Source organism: Leptinotarsa decemlineata, unplaced genomic scaffold (genome assembly GCF_025532065.1).
Source record: "Leptinotarsa decemlineata unplaced genomic scaffold, Ldec_3_MD MMD2_tig00026314_RagTag_RagTag, whole genome shotgun sequence".
Lineage (NCBI taxonomy): Eukaryota > Metazoa > Arthropoda > Insecta > Coleoptera > Chrysomelidae > Leptinotarsa > Leptinotarsa decemlineata.
This window is the reverse complement of record NW_027412684.1, coordinates 15,740,480-15,756,259: the sequence shown is the minus strand read 5'-3', so window position 1 is coordinate 15,756,259 and position 15,780 is coordinate 15,740,480. Positions and strand designations below refer to the sequence as shown.

General features: G+C 33.3%; 1 protein-coding gene across 1 annotated transcript in view; it reads right to left on the bottom strand.

Moving 5' to 3' along the window:
• Positions 1-9,080, bottom strand: part of Ey (eyeless) — a 124,941-nt gene extending 115,861 nt beyond the window's left edge. Inside the window, exons 1-2 of the mRNA XM_074181696.1 lie at positions 8,779-9,080; positions 772-887 (exon numbers count right to left, since the gene is read on the bottom strand). Coding sequence (XP_074037797.1) covers positions 772-784 — 13 coding nt within the window. The 5' untranslated portion in view covers positions 785-887; positions 8,779-9,080. The remainder of the gene's footprint in view (positions 1-771; positions 888-8,778) is intronic.
• Between the last annotated feature and the right edge of the window lie 6,700 nt (positions 9,081-15,780).

The following is a 15,780-nucleotide window of genomic DNA, read 5'->3' as shown; positions in this document are numbered from 1 at the left end:
TACTGGTTGCTGAAAAAGGGAGGTTTCCCGGACTTGCTGTTGGATTATCCCATTCACTCATGTTTATCCGATGCATCGGTTAGAAATTCAAAACAGGATGATGCTATTGTACTGTATTCATTGCAAGTTGTATGTATTTACTAACTCAATGAAGCTTTTTCAAAATTTTATGAAAATGTTTTATTAGGTGGTTGAATAAAAATTTTAAGTGAGATTTGTTCCTAAATTTCGGGTGAATAAATGAAGTGAAAAAATCTGCAAATCAAGGGCGTGATGATGTGATTTCTTATTAGTGCGTGTGGTTTTTATGGAAAGATCCGATAGTAAAATAATCGAATCTAAAAAAGCACTGCTGTAAAAATCAATGCTGAGATTTATTATCAGTGAGACGTCACTGATATGATGAATTAAATATTCATAATAGTCTTTAACATGACTATAGCCTGAGATCTGAAAAACTTGTCGCACAAGAGTTCAATTTCGTTTTGGAAGATATGAAAAAATGTTTCATTTGTTTTGTGTTGGAAGAGTGAAATTCACCAACACATAGGTGTAAATCCATTGACTTTTATATAGGTAAATCTGATAAAAAAGTGAATTGTGACGATAATTAATTTTTATGGAAGGAATACTTTTCACATTAGACAAGTTGAAATGTTGAGAAAATAATAATCAAAAAAGTTCGTTTGATACTAAGTGTGATGATTTGAAAGTCACATAATATATTTTAAATTCGCGTGACGGAGCCTAATTAACGTTCAATTTAGTTACCTTTGTGTGCCATGTCGTCTACGGAGGTAATCCCGGATGGCCATGGTGCCACCGTGGCTCCGATCTGCTGTGCTGGGAGAATGATGATGGCTTCTTACAGACGCGAAACGCTCAATCTGAAAAGGAACAAGGAATATAAAACAACCCGAAGAACAAAATGGTTCAGACTTTCACGGCTGAGTTTTCAGTGTCATTTCTTTTCGAGTTTGAAAGCCCTGGATTTTTGGAATTTCTTCCAAAAATCCAAAATCCAAATTCAAAAAATCCACGGCTTTCAAACTCGAAAAGAAATGACACTGGAACCCGCATAACATACTGAAAGTTCAAATTTAGGGTCAATGAAGAAAACAAATCTTTGTAAGTGACTTTTCTTGAAAATCGGCAAGTCAATAGATTTGTTTTCTATGAATCGGGTGAAATACTGTTTAAGCGGAATAACAATGGGCTTTGTTTTACGGTAAGTATTATGCAAATAAGTTTTTGAAGTTTAGTTGCTTGGATTCCTTATACATACTTTTTGTATTATATAATCTGTCCTTTTTGTAGAGTATTCTTAGCAAACAATTTTGAGTAGTTTGCAATTTTTTTGAGCGTTGTGGTAGAGACCTCCCCATATTACTATGCAATATCTTAAAATTGACTCAGCTAATGAGTTATAAATTATGGAAAGGTTCTTCCTGCTGAGAATATCACGTAGCAAATAAAACTTATGTATTAGTTGCCGTAATTTCTTTGTTACATATAAAGCATGTTCATCCCATCTTAGATGTTGATCCACTATCACACCAAGATACTTTAGTTTATCAGTCTTTTCAATCTGTAGACAACCTCTGAGGCATATTTCATCACAAGAATTACTATGTACTGAAATATATCTTTCTGTAGGTTGGTCTTCACTAATTAGAGAGAAGGTGATAAAATTACTCTTCTAAAAATTTACTGTTAATAGGCTGTGATTCAACCAACTGTGGATGTGAGAGAGGCTTAATTTATTACATTCATATACCTGTTCCCATGTATCATTTATGAAAACAATAGCAGTATCATCTGCATATGATACTATGTGGCCATGAAAGTTATTTAGATCAGCAATGTCGTTAATATACACGAGAAACAATATTGGACCCAGCACTGAACCCTGTGGAACACCTATTGTGATTTTCAGTGAATCACTGAGACACTCTTCAATTTTTACTAGCTGTGTCCTGTTTTGTAAATAATTTTTTAATAGATTCAGTGCCGTGCCACGTATGCCAACTTTATTGAGACGTTCAAGTAAAATATTTTGCGACACAGTGTCGAAAGCTTTGGGCAAGTCAAGAAATACCACAAGACATTTTCTTGACTTATCCAGGCCTCCGACAATATTTAAAGTTAGATCCATAATTGCATCATCTGTACTCATATTTTTCTGAAATCAGAAATTGTAACCACGAAATTAATTATTCGGGTTAAAAAGATCTCTCATCCCCCAGAAATCAACTCTAGCTCTTTTGGTCCCAGAGATATACGAGAAAACCCGAAAATTTCGAAGTTTCATTTTCTGTTGTATCTTCTTTATTTGTCAAGATATTAGTACCTCTATTTGTCTTTGAAAACTTTTATAAAATGATCTCAAAGCATTTATACACGGTGTTGCTAGACTTTGGGCAACTTTATTAAACATGTTGAATATGGACTGTATTGATATTGGTATTGGAAATGATTCCTACTTTTTTAATCACAACGTATGCTTTGAATTATAATGGAATTAGCGAAACTCTGTGGAGAATCGAGAAAACTACAATTCAACGATATTATGTAAACAATATCAATTCAAAATCGAAAGGAATTTGTTGTAAGTATTATTAATGGAACGCCTTTCATCAAAACTTATGTGTATCTTCTCTAATTGAAAAGATTAATGCAAACATTTTTTCTCAATATTTATGAACCGAATATGGAAACTTCAATGGCACCTAAATGAAATATTTTTTTCTTCAGATTCTGTATATAATGAATACATTTTCTATCATTTATTTTATTTCTGATTGATGTCAGAATTATTGTCGATATCATCAACAGAGGTAACTACTACAGTTTCCCTCCCAAAAAAGTTTTTCTTTCTTCACTTCTCATATATTGAAGGAAAGAAGCTGAAAGGAAAGAAATTAATCAAGAAAGTTGGGTGTCATCACAAATATAGATACAATTTTCAATTCTCTATTTCATCAGTTCGGACTTTCATTGTCTAATATGATATAAAATGATTTGAAATCCCTGAAAGAATCTATAAAAAATTGATAAGATAAGCTGAAAAAACAATTTCATTAAGCAAAGTAACTGAAATTACAATAAAATAACATATAAGCAACAACCAAAAAAAAACAAAAATATTGAACTATCAACCCGAGCTGAAGAAATAAAAAAATTATTAACAAGAAATGAAGATTGAAAATATAAAATTAACAGATTCCAAACCAATTACTTCACGACGTTTCGATTGTTAGTATCCACAATCGCCTTCGAGATAGTTTTTTCTCCAAAGAGAGAAAAAGCTTTGGATTTGGGAAACTAAAAATATCCTACTAATTTTCCAAGATAGTTGAAATTCTTCAGTGAATTTATGTAAATTACTCAAAATATAGGTCCGCACTAAAAGTTTCAAAGATGAAGTTGCCTCAAGTCTGATGATAGTCTGCTTAAAAAGACAAATTACGAATCATTTGTTGAAGCACCAAAATTTCTCAATATAACAAATGCACATAAAAAATTATGTAAATTCACATGACTGCGAAAGTATTCACAATCTATGTATTTTTCATCCACTCTACATGTAATACTGAAATGTAAAAATACATTTCAGAAAAAGGTATAATGTAAAATCACATATATATCCATATCACATGTGATCTTACACGATGAATAAATTATTGTATTGTATTGCATAACTCCAAATTATCATAGATATTTACGGTAAATTTACAGAGGTTCCAATTCTACCTATATCAATCAAATTTGTAATCAGGTGAGCCAGTTTATTTTCGCAATCGACATCACTACCAAACATTTGAATGTTTCGCAAACTGACACATTCGACATCGCAGTACAATCGATGAGAAGTCCGACATATCTGACGTTCGAATTTCACCCCCGGCATCATCCCTTAAACGCTCTCTCTCCGCCGTCGCAACCGATCCCGTTGGAATCCGGGGGAGTTTAATGTTTAAATACCTCTTAGTTCCATTGCCATTCCGTTCCGATTCCGTTATTGATAAAGTTAATGAAATTAAGTCCGAAACAGTGTTCGGTCTCTGTATTTGTTATATATACGCCCTGCCGAAGGGGCCCTTGTATCTACTAATTAGTAACAATTTATCTGCAGCGGGTATTTATGGGATTTGGGAGTGAATGGATGGGACAATAAAGCTTGTTGTGAGATAATTTGGTCCGACGGTGAGTTGGGAGAAGTCTTGAAAATTAAATATCGAGAAGAAAAAAGAAATAAGGGAAAATATCAATTACCGCACTACTGTGACTTTATTTCATTGTCCTGATTACAACGTATATCAGTTCAGAGATACTTTTAGGAGTTGAACGGAAAAAGAGCTCGGTAGATGGATTTATTCGAAAAAACGCCCTCTAGCTTTGGAATTTTATGTTGTTTTCAAATTGTTTTTCCGAAATTTCAAAAGCAAGTAATCAATACGTTTATTATTATTTGTGACTGAGATAAATGTTTGTTATTGAAATTGTTTATATATAAAAAAGAAAGTACCTAATGGAAATTATGAAATTACCAAACAACAACAAAAATTTATGGATGTATTTGTATCGGCCGCAGAGTCGAATCTGTTACTATAAGACCGAGTGCAAGCAAAAGCCTCAAAAGTTTGTCTCGGTCCCTTTAAATCATCTCCAACCCAAGCTATACTTGCGGAAGCTCTTTTCCTCCTACGTAGAAATTTTCTGTTCTGCAAGAAATTTGCCAACATCAAATTATGTAATAATAACCTAGTGAGGACCATTTACTGTATATCAATTGAAAATCTCGGTTATCAATACTGGAACCACAAAAACAATCCACCTTTGGCTGAAGCCTTTGCCGAAATATCAGAGAGGATAAATGATATCAACTCTCAGAACATATTGTTTCAGTTTCAGCTGGAATTTCCTATGTTGATGTTCAAACCAACGGTCAAATTCCCCAACTTCTCAGTAAATTATCAACTCAATCAAGCTCTAACAAAATCGGTACTGGGAACAATAGAATCTTCCAACAAAATGTACTGTGATGGGTCTAAAAGTGTTAATGTCACTGGAAGTGCGTTCTATATACAAAACAAAAATATTATTTCTCAATTCCACCTTCCCAATAAGACTTCGATTCACACAGCAGAGGCTTTTGCTATACTTCAAGCTCTTTTGTGGGTTAAACTTAATGGCGAAGCTAGTTCAGTCATTTTATCGGATTCCAAATCTGTCATTCTTTTCCTTACTAATTAAAAAAGACATTTCAATAAAAATTCACTTATTTTTGAAATTATAAAAACCTTAGAGTACTTCTTCAGTATCTAATGAAATGGATATTGTTTTCATTTGGATACAAGGGCTCTTAGGTATTGGCGGAAATGAAAAATTAGATTTGCCAGCGAGGGAAGCCACCTCTCTAGAATTGATAACTGATATCAGCTCCCCGCAAGATATAATCACCTGGCAAAAATAGGCATTGATGTAAATCCATTATGCTCAAGTGACAATTTTCCTTTGGCGGATATAAATCACATCCTATTCACATGTCCCAACTTCGAACTGTACCGGCCGGATTCCTTAAATATGTTTCGTTTCCAACCAATATAACAGTCCTTTTAGCTACACTCAATAAAAAAATATACAACATAATTCTGACATTCATAATTAAATCTGAAATATCAATATAAAACGTAGTAACTCAATGTATTTCGAAATTTCTGTGGCAAAATAAACTCCGGTTTGATACCAGGGGGGAGGGGGTTAAAGAAAACAACAAAAATCAATTGGCTCTACGGGGCGAATTGATTGATTCCAGTGGAATTTATTGAGGGGACAGCTCTCTCGTTGAGTTGTACAATCATTTAGACGTTATTTTGACTGTTTCTGATGCTGAATCGCACACAGCTATAAAATTCTTCCAGATGAGAGATGAAATCATCAAACTTGTTTTTTTATTTGATATTCATCATCGACATTTGAAGGATCGTGGAAAAGTACAAAATATTCTGTTAGAGATTTTTGCAAATCAGTTGTATCACATCTCTGCTATCAATTAGCGACATTGTTCATAGAACACGATAATGAGAAATGTTTTTCGAACGAAAATCAAGAATTGAAACCTACGTTTAATCTTTTCTCTACCCTTTCTAAAAAAACAACCGATATGGTCTCATTCGTGGAACGGTATAGCCGGTTTTTTTGGGTGAGTAGTTCGTTCTAGTCATTCAATCAACCACGATATAGAATGATCGCTCGAACCCTACGGACGATCGATCGATTTTTATTGAATTTCAACCAACCCCCGCTACCAATCGCATGTTGAACGGCGAGACCTCGTTAATACTTGATTCGCACAAGTTCAGACTTCTGAGGGTTGTCATAAGTGAGAGATCAATAACTGATGGTTAACAGAAAATCAGGATTTGAAAATTGAACTTCCTTTATAAATATCTGTATAACGATCTCTTTAAAATTAGTAGATTTGGGTAATATTTACCTACTGTGTAAATATTAGCTTTATTGAATGGAGCCAGGAGATTTGCACCAATGATTCTACTCAAGTGGTTTGCACGGCAGAAAAGAATTCTACATCAGTTTATAATTCACGAACTTACATGTTTAGGTAACATATTTATATTGCTCATTTTTAAATAGGTAATATTTTTCGGTAAAATTTTGTACGAATGTCGCAGCAATGATAGTGTTTGATTTAAGTTCAACAAAATAAATGTATTGAGAGATGTATCAAGTGTACCTATTTTTTCCATATTATCTAAATTTACCGAGTATAAACGGAACTTTTTTGTCTCTCAATGATGATGACCACTGAAGCATGTTTGATTTGTTTGATCTATGTGGAAATCAAATCAGTACTTCTTTGATACCAACTGAACCACCAAAATTCCACACTGATACCAGAAAAAACAAAAATATAGGGGCGAGCCCGAATAGGTTTACACATGCTATACTGCTACAAAGTCATATTATGTTCATTACACCAGTAACAACTGTTGGGAAAGACGAGAGCCCAGAGCACAAATATTGAACAAAACAAGCTCTAAAATATTGATTTTTGGTAAAAAAAAAACGTATATTTTATTGAAAAAAATTTAATCTTGCTCAAATGTGAGATAAAAATGTATTAACAATATTATTTTCTTCTAATTCATAGGTAGGTGAGTAAAATGAATACCTATATTTAGGAAAATGTTGAGGATTGATATTTATTGGGATGATAAACTTAGATGATACCTATATAATTGAAACTTGCGTCAAAAATTATATAGTTACAGTTCTGATGTGCGGAAAGAATATTAATGCTAGATTTATTCTGTGGCAAAAGTTTCAATTGCATTTTTTAATAGAGAATTTTACAAATTCAGGTTTTTTATAAAATAAAGAAAATGGATATAAGAAAGGGTATTCGAATCTCAAAGTTGCCCATAAAAAATTCTGTGAAACCTAAAATTATATTGATCGATACTGAATTTGAAGGGAAGAAAGGTTTCATCTGAATTTTTGAATTATGTGAACAATGTGTGAAAATAGCTGAATCTATCGTAATCCATTTATATTCATATGGAGAAAAAATGAAGATGTATTACGTTTAAAAAACTATAACAAAGATCAATTCTCGAACTGCCCCCTTCTATATTTGAAATTTCAATTTATTCATTAAATGTTAATTCATTTGTATGAAATTTCAATCATATTTCACTTGAATGATTCTATTCATGATAATAATTATACGGTATAACTACATCAATTGGATAAATGATTGATTCTAATAAAACGGGTAGATATATTTTGAAAAAATAATTGCAATACAAAATTATTTCTAAGAAAACAGGTAATTTATAAAGACGTGAATTATTGGCATTTCATGCAAAACTCAATTAGATTTGATTAATTATGGAAACACCTATAGGTACAGTTAGTTTTCGAAAAAACAATTAAAATGAGAGAATAAGTTCTTGGTGGTCGTAGTGAAATTCGTCTTGAATAAAATTCATATTAGTGTAAAAATTGTATGATTATCATCATGTATATAGTGTCATTAATTTTCATCGAATAATGGGTCAGTGTATTTATACTTTGATTCTGGATTATTTTTTTTTAATTCCCTGGCGTTGTGCAAATAACGTTGATTTGATATTAATTCAATTTTGAATGTAGTCTTTGACTGAAAGTTGAGATCCATATTTATAGAAGCTAGTACCTACCTAATTCACCTTCTGAATATGATTATTTGATTTCAACGGAACAAGTTATTTAGGTATTGGCAATATTAGATAAGTACGTCGTTTCCTATAGGTATAGGTCTTTGAGAAAATACGCCTCCGATTTCGAATGAAGATGCGTCGGTAGTTGAAAAATGTTTCTCCAATATTAAGATGACTTATTAATATTTATGTAATGAAATTACATTGTTTATATATCTATATACTGAAATGAAGTAAATACCTACATATTACAAGGTACCTAACAATTTTTGTGTGCTATTATTTCATGTAGGTACCTACTTATGAAGTCAAAATGTTGACATCTACATAGATAATCAGAAGTAAACTATACTACACTATATTTTGGAATGATAAGAACACTATCAATAGTTTCAGCAGAAATGGAATGTAAAATTGGGATATATCTAAGTACATTGTTCTAAAAAAGTTCAACATACTTAACCAAGTTTAATTTTGCATGTAAAATGCATAATAACAAAAATACGGTTGTTATTTATTCTGAGATGCCATTCTTATAAAATAAAGTACTTACATTCAATGGAAAAAGTAATACTGTATGACACCGCTCGTCGTTACTCTATCGAACAAAATCACCAAGTTCTAACACACGCCTAAACACGTCCCGTTCAAAAAATCTCAAATCAACCAAGTCAAAAAAACAATCGAGCTCGTCGATCTCCAATTAAAATAAGAAATCAAATTACTTTTGAGCAATTAGGCAATTGTTCGCTACTTGACTAGAGAAGCGTCGAGATTCAATGAGCTACAAAAATTGAAGCACGCTCAACACGAACCCAAACGGTCAACTAACCAGCAGTTTAGTGCTCCCTTAGACGGTACACGAGTTAAACTGAATCGAATAAACATACAGTCCACAAATCTATCACTCGACCATACGCGGATGCTCTATGTACACCTTTCTAGGTGTTTACAACTGTCAACAGATCTAGCTCACCATCCAATCGGGACAAGCCGTCGCATCAGTCGACCAATAGCGGACGGGAATGGGCGTGGACATAGAATCGATCGGTGAGAATAATTTACTCATTGGAGCGGAAGGCATTCTCGCCGTTAAGAGGGCGCCACGGGTATTACACACTCACTGGTCGGAATTATACCAGAGGGTGCTAGCGTTCTACGCCATATCTGTGCGGCGGTTCTCCAATATCTAGCAGGCTCTTGTAATCTGATCGTTTCTGAGGCGTTGCAGCGTGACGATTTGAAAAAAGCAGGTAGGAATTAATAGTTGAGGGGAAAATATTTACACTATCGGTGGTTGGGGTCGTCAGAAGTCGCAAAAGTTGGTGGAAAATATCGAATTACTTTTGAAAGTTTCCGAGGCAAGTCTAGTAACCCGAGAAAGATGGTCCGTAACAGGTTAGACATAATGCGTTTAAACAGGAGGAATATGAGAACTGTTGTGGAAAACATCAACAACAAGTGAAATTTAGTGACAAAGCAACTCTGTCCGCCTAATTTTTATCTCGTCGCCTCTTTTTCAAAAAATGTATATTTAGTACTTTCCTTTTGTTTTCACTGTCCCATGTTCTTTTTCAGCTCAAGTTTTTCTTTCTTTCCCATCACCCCAACTTTCACTGTTTCCACTTGATGGTGACCTTTCATTATATAGTGAGTTATGTTCATAACACAACTATTTCTCACATTCCTTCAATTGTCAATATCTTGGTGACTGTAGTTATATTTTTATTTTCAACTACAGCCTTCGCCAATTTTATTCTCCCAATTAACGGTTTTCTGGCGTGTCCGCCAAATAACTGACTTTTGTGGACAATTTGTTTTGATTTTGTTGTACTCATTGTTAATTTATATTTCTGTAGGTAAAAAAAAGCCTGAATAATTCTTGAGTTTGTCTGTATTAAAAACAAGTTTTTCATCTCTTCAATATCTATTATTTCAGATCAGTATCCTTTTAATACCTCTGAAGTATTGACGAAGCTTCCCAAAGCTTTTTTGGCTTCCTATTTCTCCATCTTGATACCTATAAATTTTCCCTCATTGTTTGAATTCCCGTTTCCTTTTCAATTTTAACAAAATGAGTGAAATTGAATTATGTGTATAGGTACTACACCGTGACAAGAGCAGATTTGTCTCTTTCGGTCACATGGAGTTGTAATGTTATATGTTTTGTGTTGTAATGTGCTGATACGGTGATAAGACACGTGTTTCATTCCGAAATTTCCAAATTTACCTGCAAATGACATAGGTCCAATACTGGACCTCTGCCATTTGAAAGTAGGTAATCATAAGGTTTGTTTTTGACTATTTTCCGTACAGTTGTGAAAGGAATTTCGGTCAAATCTGCTTGCTTGTAATAGTTTGTTTCCCTCGAAAACAAACTTGAGATTTATTTATTTATTTATTGATTATCCGTTTGACATATAAGAATGTATAGGCCTTGTCCAGCAATGAAGAACACATGAAAAGGCAGTGTCCGTATCAATATAAAAACACTCTAAAATTAACACATAATATAAAATACAATACAAAAGAAAACTATGATATGATATAAAAAATTCGTCTAGGTTATAAAAACAACTATCAATTAAATACTTTTTCAGATTTCGGGTAAATTCATTAATTTTATCCAGCTCCTTAATATCGTTTGGTAACTTATTAAAGATATTTGGGCCCATCACATAAGGTGAATTAGAAGTAACCTTATATTTACTGTATGTGGAAGTTATATTTTTGACGAGTATTCCTACTATGTATGATTTCATTGGTGATAAATTTATGTTTGTTTTTAAAGACAAAAATTGACAATTCGAATATATACATACCGACAAGAGTAGAAATGTTAAATTGTCTGAGTAAACTTCTGCAAGAGGCCTTTTTTGAGGCTTTGGCCATTATTCTCAAAATAAACTTCTGCGCAACGAATACCTACCATTGATATCGAAGTCGAGTTACCCCACATACATATGCCATGTCTCAGTCTGGAAGCTACTTGAGCATGGTATATAGTGCCAAAAGTTGCTGATCTGTCGAAATATCTGTTAGGTTTCTAAAGAGATAACCTAATGAGTTAATTTTACTTGTTAAATTCGAACAATGTTGTTCCCATGTCAAACATGCATTAATGGTAGTTCCTAAAAAATTTGTCTCTTCTTTTCCCAGAATTGACATGTTCTTAATTTGAAATTGAATAGGCACGCAATGTTTTTGTCGATTATGAATTCTAACTAATTGTGTTTTGTTAGCATTGATATAGAGAGAATTAGCACCGCACCAGTTCATAACAGATTGCAAAGCATATTTACATTTGTCTAAAAGTGAGTTTTCATCCATGTCAGATACTATTAAAGACGTATCGTCGGCATAAATTGTTAGAAGTATTCCTGATATGTGATTCCAAATCATTTGTATATAAAAGAAACAATATAGGCCCTAATACCGATCCTTGCGGAATACCAATTGAGAAACTTGAATTACATTTATCATAAGTACTCGTACTGTGGTTACTAATTGTAACATATTGTTGCCTATTTTCTAAAAATGATGAAATCCAGTAATGTGCTACGCCACAAATGCCGTATGAGTGTAACTTTGACTACAAACAAAGATGTAGATTCTTATATACATACATTGGAACATACTCTCTTTCAGTGTCATTGCTTTTCGAGTTTGAAAGCCGTGGATTTTCAGAATTTCTTCCTGACGTTTCTCTGGTGCGAGTGGCTAGTTTCTCCAGAGGTTTAACTATCATGGCTTGCTGTCCGATGACTTCTTTAGGCTTCGGCTTTAAGGTTTAGTCATCGGACAGCAAGCCATGATGGTTAAACCTCTGAAGAAGCTAGCTACTCGCGCCACCGAAACGTCAGGAAGAAATTCCAAAAGTCCACGGCTTTCAAACTTGAAAGGCAATGACACTGAAAACCTCAGCCGTGAAAGTCTAAACCATTTTGTCATACTCTCTTTGTTCACCATCGTTATTGGAATCACTATACACTAGAAAAATTCTGCGTTGTTATCACACTCGTTATTACTATTAGTATTTGTGTAACGACGCCAAATTTTAAACAGATAACAAAAATTTTAAGTAATTATAACTGCACCAATATCGAATTTCAACACTCAAGTCGCGATCGGTTCCTGAACTGAACAGGACGGCGATAACCATCCCCGCATTCCCGATTGCTATTCGTCACAGTAACATGACTTGAAATTTAATTATATGACTCTTCAGCCAATCTTAAAACTCGGTTGGTAAAAATTATCCAATACGAACCGCCAAGTATACAGTCCACGTAAACTAGTTCGCTGCCGGTTTATTTCTATGTATTGGTTTTTTTGACCTTTGAGAGTGCCGCAACTTTCGTTTACTTTGACTATACACATAGGGCTACATGTATAAAAATTCACATGCTATTCATGAACTGAAATTGTAATTGCTTTACAAATTCTACCCGTTATCTCATTTACTATTAAACAATTAAGTTAGGTAGGTACCTACTAATGTTGTATATAAAACTTGTAGCCCAGAGTGAAATATTCATTTCTATCAGGAAGCTACGGTGTTAACTAAATGCGTCTAGAAATCAAAAATGTTTATGAAAATTGTTTAGTTATTATCATGGAAAGTTTTATATATTTTCATCAAGTAACGGTCAGTCCATTCATTATTCATAGCTGTCTGTTTAAAAATCTGTTTAAAATCTGGATGTGAACACAAAGACAAAACACAAGAACTACAGGAAAGTTCTCAAGGCTCTCTTAGAGGGAGCGGTACCGGTGGAAAAGTAATGTTTCTTAATCTACAATGACTCGTTAGATTTTTTATTACTTGGTAGCTCCAGTGTGGTACGCAATAATTTTATTTAGGCTACGTTAATAATTTTAAAATCACTTACCAAAATTATTATTGTTGACATTCTTTTCACCCCGTATCTTCGTAACAAAGCGCCCTATCAAAAATCATCAAAGTACAAAACATTCTTAGAATAGTCCAAGGAATAGTCCCTCAATTTTTAGCTGCATGTTTAACAAATACCCTGTATATACATAATTTTTCATGCAAGTGAAATATTGAATCAAAACTCTTCATATATTACGTTGTGTATAGCGTTCCTGTGAATGACATCTGTTTCAATCTTACTACGAATCTTCAGGGTATTGAATATTAACTAAATGAGTTTGCATGTGAAAAAAAGGCTATATATAATAATAATAATAATAATAATAAAACATTTATTGCCCAACAGTAACAACAATTTACAGAGCAATTCAAGCAAAGCAATTTCAAGTAATCTATCGATATTCAGTCAAATTTGTGCGAAACACTAGATAATAGGTGTCAGCTAGATGTGGTCTATACAGATTTCTCAAAAGTCTTTGACAGAATAAATCACTCACTTCTATTACACAAGCTCTCGCGAACGTAGGTTTTCCCAAAATGTATATAGTACTTTTGGAATCATATTTAGTCAACCGTAAACAGTTTGTTCAATACAATGGTTACAAATCGGAAGTGTATACGGCAGCCAGCGGTGTACCACAGGGATCTAATTTAGGCCCACTGTTGTACATAAATGTACACTACTGTACATAAATGTAAAAATGCAATTTTCCCTTAAACTAAAAAGAAAAAAATGGCATGTGTTACATCGTTGAATTCGTAATAAAAAATGGAATCAGATACAGGGTGTACTTTTTTTTCTGGCTATTTAAAAAAATAAAGTTGATGATGGTTTTTTGAAAACGAAACGTCGGATATAAAAACTAAAAATACCATCGTGTAGTACCTTGAAAGTGCCAATGAAAAAGTGTTATTCGTTTTTTGATATCTTTTCAAATAAAGTCAGAAAAAAATAAAATTGATATTGTCAAATTCTCGTTTTTCCCAAATATCTCAGCAGGCCATGAAAATTCTTCAAGTTTCTAAACGGCATGTAAATAAGCTTTAAAGAACACAACTTTTCCTAATTTAACCTAAGCTGTATCTCCAACAGGTACTGAGATTCCCATGCTTAGGATCCTTATCTTGGACACACTGTATATATATATATATATATATATATATATATATATATATATATATATATATATATAGAGGTTGAAGGTTAGCACGACTGGCTAAGTTAAGAAATAGCACGGGGATTGAAACGGGTGTGCAGTCGGAGACAGAGAAAAATGAGAACTCTTTTTTCTGTTCAAGCTTTCGAGACTTTATTGACTCTTCTTCAGGAACTCTAGATGATAAGATGAAAATTAACAATTGTCAAAATTTGTTGTACTTTACTTACGAAAGTTGAGGACAGGCATGCCTGCTTCATATACATAACCTCAACTTTCGTAAGTAAAGTACAACAAATTTTGACAATTGTTAATTTTCATCTTATCATCTAGAGTTCCTGAAGAAGAGTCAATAAAGTCTCGAAAGCTTGAACAGAAAAAAGAGTTCTCATTTTTCTCTGTCTCCGACTGCACACCCGTTTCAATCCCCGTGCTATATATATATATATATACGACGTTTCGATTGTTACTATCCTCAATCATCTTCGGGTGATGACCCATCTCTGTTTTTATTGATGTTTTCAATTACTTTCTGTCTTTCCTCGGAATCTTCCCAGTTCCTGAATGATAATGGAAAAGCGCCAGAAGCTGAAAGTTAAAAAAAAGAAATAAAATAGTTATAATTCTTCAAAGCATCTTGGACGCAAGGAAAAATTATAAAAATACTCCCACCCTTTCCTATTTCAACATACGCAAACTATAGTTCTACAAGCTCGAACGCTAATATCTTCAGCGATTTCAGGAAGAGACTGAGGGATTAACTGCGATCTCCATGTGGCGGAAGCGATACTGTCTCTCTTGAGAATATTTATCAAAGGAACACGTGAGACTCGTTGCGGCAGGGGCGGTTCTCTGGATCAATCCAAAGATGGGTTTATGACCCAGATTTAAAATCGAAACAAATTCGGATTAAGACTTCACGGTGATTTAAACAGCTCCCTAGATGAGTGAATCATTCGCTAGCGTATGCCTGATTCAGGAACCAGGGGTGTACAAATGTTAAAGCGAAGGAGTTGCATGCTATTCAAATTGTTTATTCGATGGAGAATACTGAAGCGAATGAAATAACTCAATTTCAAACGAGAAATGAAAAACAGGTCTTGAAAGACAGATATTTGTTTAGCGACAATTGAACTGCACAAATGTGATTAATTCAATATCTTTATATAAAAATATGTACATTATGAATTCATTTGTATATTAATATACCTCTCAAAACTGATTATTATGAGAGTGGGGCGTATTCAATACAAAGTATTGTACTGTTTGTATTGTACATGCCTGAAGAAGCTTATTGTATAGTGAAACATGTGTTGCGGTTTCAAAAACTGTTTATTGTTATCATTTCAGGTGTTACTTATGTAAATTTTGTTTTTGACATTTATATTTTAGTAAAAATGGTGTAAATTCAGAGAATATTCTACGTTAGTAACAATTATCTAACGTGATGAGATGTAAAATTACAATAGTAGGTAATTGCAATGAAGAAAGTCCTTTATAA